Here is a 6,764-nt window from a genome sequence, read left to right as displayed (position 1 = left end):
ATACATACATATACATATACATATACATATACATATACATATACATATACATACACATACACATACACATACACATACACATACATACATACACATACACCAAAGGTGGGTTCCTACCAGTTCGCACCTATTTGGTAGAACCGGTTCGTCAAATCTACCGAACCGGTTAGAAGAGGTTCCACCAGTGGACCCGGAAAGCAGGCCACACCTACAGAAGAGGTTCCAAAATTTTTTGAAACCCATCACTGCTACACAGACAGACAGACAGACAGACACAGAGAGAGAGAGAAAGAAAGGAAGAAATAAATAAATAAAAAAAGAAAAAAGAAAGAAAAAGAGTGAGAGAGAGATGAAAGAAAAAAAGAAAAAAGGGACAGAGAGACAAAAGGAAGGAAAGAGAGAGAGAGAGAGAGAAAGAAAGAAAACACATGGCCGGCAAGCCACTCCCACCAGGTCACATGGCTGGCAAGCCACTCCCACAAAGGAGGTCACACCCACAGAGTAGGTTCCAAAAAAATTTGAAACCCACCACTGACATACACACACACACACGCACACACACACACACACACACACACATATTCAGGTTTTAATATACAGCCTTCTATGTTTTTCTTTATTTCTGTTTCTACTAGGCCACAGCCAGTGTGTCCCATCTTTAAGAGCGAACAGATTTTTCATTTAAAGAAATGGGAAGTCAGCTCCTATTTCTTAGTTGTAGATTACTGTATTAAGTTGTAATCTGCCTGTTATAATTATTAATGCATTCTGTCTGTGATCTATGTTCTGAGAATGAATCTAAACAGCAAATCTTCCGACTGCCTGCCCTCTCAATTATTGGGACACCTTCACTGCTTCCTGGTGTTTTTGCTGTTTTGTCTTTTCTCACCTGTGAAAAATTCTGGAGAACCTCAGAAGGCTGTGTCCACTTCTGAGCCATTTTAGTTGGAGCCTATAAAAAGTATCGAATCGATAAAAGGTTTTGTATTCTCTCTATTTTTTCCCCTCCTGCTCTGATTTTTCTGTGAGTCATTCCTGCCTGATGCCTCTGTATTGTCTGTAAAACATATGTCTTTGGGGAAAGAAATGAGGCATTAATCTGTGCTGCTGGTGCCACCTGCTGTAGGGAAATGTGCAAAACATATTTTGTATTTTATTTGGTTGTGCACAGCTTGAAGGTGGTTGGAAGAATGTGCTTTGGATCTTGCATGTGTTCAGAACCTCTTTCTCAGTGAGATGTGATGGTTTCAGCCTTTCCCCAGAGCTTGAAAAGAATTCTCTTCCCTAAGAAGGTCACTCATTAAAGTTAATGTAACCTTAATGCAGCAGCATCTTTAGCTGATTGATTGATTAAGTGCCATCAAGATATTTTCAACTCCTAGCAACCATACAGGATAAAATAGCTCTTGTCCATAGATCCAGCTCCATTAAAATTAATGCAACTCTTAAAGCAGCAGCATCTTTACCATGGCTTCTGTTTAAGGGCTGACCTATCTTTTCTAAATCATTTTTGAAGCATGAAATGCTCAACTGTTTTGCATAGCAAAGTCCTTTTTGTTGTTCAACTGCACAAATTTGGTTAATAATGGCTATTTAATATTTATATCACACTTGAGTATTTGATGTTTTTTCCCCCCTTTTGTAAACACATGCACGAAGTGCATTCACAACACATCTGGTTTTTTTTTCTTTACACTGTGCTTTCCAAACTCATTTAATGTTTTAATGTTTTCATAAAATACCATGGTTGTTACCTGTTAAACACTGAATCTCTTTTATCCAGAGCCATATGCAACAAATACATGAAATATTGAAAAAAAAAAATATCTGGTCCATTATTAAGAATAGGTGGTCAAATGATGTACATGTGGGTTAACATCAATATTAACATGCAATTTCATAGAGTTGATTGAAGGTGCTGGTCTAGAAACCAGGAGACTGTAAGTTCTACTCCAGGACTGTCAAACTTGTGGGAAGGATGCGTCACCTGCTGACCCGTGGCACGACAAAACCGCGCTCGCCAAAATCGCGGTGATAAAATCGCAGCGCTAAAGCCACGACGTCATCACCGCGCGTCATCACCGCCACGACAACAGCGCGGCAACAGAAGGGCGCTTTAAAATGGCGCCGCGGCAGAAAGCCGACTTCAATTAAGGTAAGCGTTAGGATTAGGTTTAGGGGTTTGTTTTAGGGTTAGGTTTAGGGTTAGGTTTAGGGTTAGGGTTAGGTTTATGGTTAGGTTTAGGGTTAGGGTTAGGGTTAGGTTTAGGTTTAGGTTTAGGTTTAGGGTTAGGGTTAGGGTTAGGTTTAGGGTTAGGTTTAGGGTTAGGTTTAGGGTTAGGTTTAGCGTTAGGTTTAGCGTTAGGTTTAGGGTTAGGTTTAGGGTTAGGTTTAGGGTTAGGTTTAGGGTTAGGTTTAGGGTTAGGTTTAGGGTTAGGTTTAGGGTTACGGTTAGGTTTAGGGTTAGGTTTAGGGTTAGGTTTAGGGTTAGGGTTAGGGTTAGGGTTAGGGTTAGGGTTAGGGTTAGGTTTAGGGTTAGGGTTAGGGTTAGGGTTAGGGTTAGGTTTAGGGTTAGGTTTAGGGTTAGGTTTAGGGTTAGGTTTAGGGTTAGGTTTAGGGTTAGGTTTAGGGTTAGGTTTAGGGTACTGAGTGCTTGGGAATGCGCGAATTTGCCCTCCGCGATTATGTCATCGCAGTAGGGTCGCGTTTTTCCTTAGCGCTTAGAACGGCGCAAATTAGTCTTCGCGCTTATGTCTCCGCGGATAAGGGCTTCGCGGATTTGTGGTGGAACCCTGTTGACCCCCCCCATCCAGTTTAACCAAGGGGAAAAAAGTCCTGACACATCACATGACGCTGCCATGATGACGCGAGTTTGACACCCCTGTTCTATTCCGATCTTAGCCATGAAAGCCAGCTGGATGACTTTGGCCTATAGTTATTCCCTCTATCTCACACGGCTGTAGTTTCAAGCAGTTTTAAATGTAGAAACGTCCCTCAATCTTAGAGTTATGGACAAAGAAGTAGCATTACACTGCTAATTTAGTATTTCTTTACATCGAAATGGGAAGCAGTTCCTGGAAGAATCCCAACTCTCTACGTTTTGGAAAGACATTTTTTCATGCTGTAGTTTACGGTTCCACCACAAAACCGCAGTCAACTAAAGCGCGCTAGATGAAACCGCGTACCTGACATCATCACAGCGCGACAAAAAAAGCACGCTGTGAGCTGTAAAGCTAAAATTAACAGGTAAACCTAAACCTAACCCCGCGAAACCTAACCCTAAACCTAACGCTAAACCTAACCCTTAACCTAACCCTAAACCTAACCCTTAACCTAACGCTAAACCTAACGCTAACCCTTAACCTAACCCTAAACCTAACCCTAACGCTTAACCTAACCCTTAACCTAACCCTAACCCTAACCCTAACCCTAAACCTAAACCTAACCCTTACCTTAACATGAAGCGGCTTGCTTTAAAAGCGCTTTTTAAAGCGCCCTTTTTTCTCCGCGGTCGTATTTGTCACGCTGCTGATGACGTCAGGTACGCGCTTTAATCGGGCGCGCTTTAGTGGACCGCGGTTTTGTCGTGCCACGGTAGTTTACTACTCTTTTTCAAAACAAAAGATAGTCCCCATCCTCTAACCATTTTGGAATAAAATTGAGACTCATCTGTTTAATTTAGCACTTGTATTGTTAGTTGTGTTTAAATAATATTTTTAAATGGTTTCACTCCATTTTATTGCTTTTCCTGAGCTGTTTTAATTTGTGGTAGGCTTCTTCATTGTAATATGGGAAAAGGTTACATATCACAATGAATTTGATGTTCCACCTCAAATCTTCTTTCCTTTCAGGAAACATACCTTCTCTTGAAAATATGAATAAAATCCACACCTTTGTGATACTGCTTTTTAATTCTAAACAACTAACAAAATCACTAAAGATTTTGAATCTTTGTTAATCCACATTAGCCATCTTTAATTCAGAGATTTATTCTTCTAAGATCAGAGACAGGCCTTTTCTTAGCATTCTCAGCAAACTAAAATTGCATCATATTTGACATCATAACACAACATTCACTCTTAGATAGTTGCGTCACAGTGCCCGACACAAATATGTAAGCCTTCGCTTTTGTGAACTTTGTTGTGATGGGTGTTTTATTACTTGCTTCTCCATGCTCCCACTGTACATGCCAACGTTGGGATATTTGCAGCCAGACAAATCAAAATGATGGAAAGTGTATTGTGGCATCAGGGTGCCAGTAAATAATGTTGACCATATTTATGGTGTACAAGGCAGGCATTGGCAGGAATTAATGGATTCTCTTGGCTTTGTTTCCCTCTCTCTTATTGAATGTCACCACTTAGTTGGAAAACATCCATCCATTTTCTCAATGGAACTGGAGTTGGGGGAAAAAGGTGTATTGCAAGTTGACTTGACTGATTGATTTTGCACAAGTGTTCTTCCTGAGTATGTTCAAAGGGATGGGTGGATTTCCCCCTGTGTGCAATGTGCACGTGCGCTGTTCAATGTAAATTGTTCTGCGCGCATGCACAGAACAATTTACAGTGAGTAAAATCCAGAATGGTGGCGGCCAAGTGGCAGCAAGGGAACCAGTTCGGGGGCGTGGCAGGCCCGGGTTGCTGTTGGTTCTGCGACCCAGGCCTGAATTCGACTACCAGTTCGGCCGAAACGGGCTGAACTGGTAGCAACCCACCTCTGTTGGTGAGGTATATCTGTGGCAAAACCTGTATTGGGTAAGAAAAAAATGCCACTATTTTAACCTGGGTACAGTTATGGACAATTCAGAGGTGGGTTCCTACCAGTTCGTACCTATTCGGTAGAACCGGTTCATCAAATCAACCGAACCGGTTAGAAGAGGTTCCACCAGTGGACCCGGAAAGCAGGCCACACCTACAGAAGAGGTTCCAAAAATTTTTGAAACCCACCACTGGTCCTTGGATATGATTATTCTACACTATCATGCTCATATTTATAAAACTCAGTGCCTCTGTGAAAGGTAAGGATAACTACTGCGTTTGTGGTGCAATCAGAACATTGCGTGTGTTGAAGTTGTTTTAACACAAACCAAAAATGCCTTTTAAAAAACAAGTTTACATCATATTCTTATGCATGCCAGTGCTGTGTGTGACGTAATTTAAGGTGGTTCTGACAAGTGTCGTCGGCATCTTCATATCCGGTCACATGGGCGGCAAGCCACTCCCATCCGGTCACATGGGCGGCAAGCCACTCCCACAAAGGAGGCCACACCCACAGAGTAGGTTCAAACAATTTTTGAAACCCACCACTGGGACAATTCCTTCCACAGGCATCAGTGTGGGTAAATCAAATGCATTGTCCTGAGGAAACAGAACAAAATAAAGAGATTTCCACAACATGTCTCTATTGCTGTTTGTGCAAATGAGGAAAAAATAGATCCTCTGAAATCAACAAGAACTGGTTTATACCCCTTTGATTGTATACAGATGAATCACAGCCCCCCCACCCCCAAGTAGTAAAGTGAAATACACAGTACTCACAAATATAGTATCATCCTGATCTCATTAGGTTGAACATTAAGGAATGATTTTCTGTTGTACTTTCAAACATCCTGCACAGGAATTCTCACCCCACAATGCAGCAAGTTGTTTCTTTCTATGCCTTTGCCATTGTTTGATTCCCAGGGATTGCTTTACAAATGTGTAAAAGAAGAACAACCAATTATGAATTCTCATCTTCAACTTCACACGTTACAAACTACATATAACATCAGGACGCTTTTGCTGTTCCGGTGGTGATCAAGGGAACAGGAACAAGTCTTTAACTCCCCAAATTACTCCGTTAATATGTTCAGATTTCAGGTTTATTCTGCTGAGTTAGTTAACAAAATGCACATGGCTTAGCAACCTGCTTTCAGTGATGCCTCACCTCCATCCACAATGGAGGGAAAAGCCACGACAATGCAAATGTGTTTGTCCAACCCGATTCTGAAAGCTTTGTAGAAACTGCTGAGCAAAACAAGACCCACCAAATTCGAGCACCATTAACAAGGGATAGAAGCTGCCCTCTTTCTGTGACCATGTTTTTTTTTGTTACAGTTGTTGTAATACTGGGTTCAACAGCATTTTATTATCACCTTTCAAACAATGTGTTGCGTTTCAGAAGAAAGCAAGAGAATTCCACCGTCTTGCTGAGAAGAAAAAAGTGAAGCAAATGTTTTGTGTTTCCTGTAGTTGTTTGCCAATCATTTATCAGGTGACTATTTCCAAACAATTCTAGAAATTTACACTCATGAGACTTATTTATGTGTTTATTTAAGAGCTCTTTCCCTCCTCATCCCAGATTCATTATTAGCAGAGCCTTCAAAAAGAGGGAAACTGTCAGAAATTCTGTGCTAACTCATCTTCATTACAGGCACATCTATAAATTCTGGGGACACTTTCCCAGCTGAAGTCACAGAGGGATGCAATCAAAATGTGTACGTGTAGAAAATGGAGAAAGACACCTTCAGCTATCAGGTAGGAAAAAAAATGACCAGGAGAAATATTTTTCTTATCTCCTCTCTTGAGTGTTAGTACTTCACAAAGATGGAATATGTTTATTTTATTTTTTTTATTATTATTAATTTTTTTTATTTTATCAATTTCATATATACATTCACAATTATATGATCTCATAACTGTTACTAATAATATGTATTTATAACAATTTTTCCCTACCAGTTGACAATATACTTGAAGATTGCTTTCTTAACATCCCATAGATCC

General features: G+C 40.6%; 1 protein-coding gene across 1 annotated transcript in view; it reads left to right on the top strand.

The window, feature by feature from the left end:
• The first annotated feature begins 6,488 nt into the window (after positions 1–6,488).
• LGSN (lengsin, lens protein with glutamine synthetase domain) overlaps positions 6,489–6,764 on the top strand; it is a 21,989-nt gene continuing 21,713 nt past the window's right edge. Inside the window, exon 1 of the mRNA XM_032215162.1 lies at positions 6,489–6,515. Coding sequence (XP_032071053.1) covers positions 6,489–6,515 — 27 coding nt within the window. The remainder of the gene's footprint in view (positions 6,516–6,764) is intronic.

The sequence above is a fragment of the Thamnophis elegans genome, chromosome 4 (genome assembly GCF_009769535.1).
Source record: "Thamnophis elegans isolate rThaEle1 chromosome 4, rThaEle1.pri, whole genome shotgun sequence".
NCBI lineage: Eukaryota > Metazoa > Chordata > Lepidosauria > Squamata > Colubridae > Thamnophis > Thamnophis elegans.
Note: the sequence above shows the minus strand (reverse complement) of the source record. Positions and strands in the feature narration are given on the sequence as shown.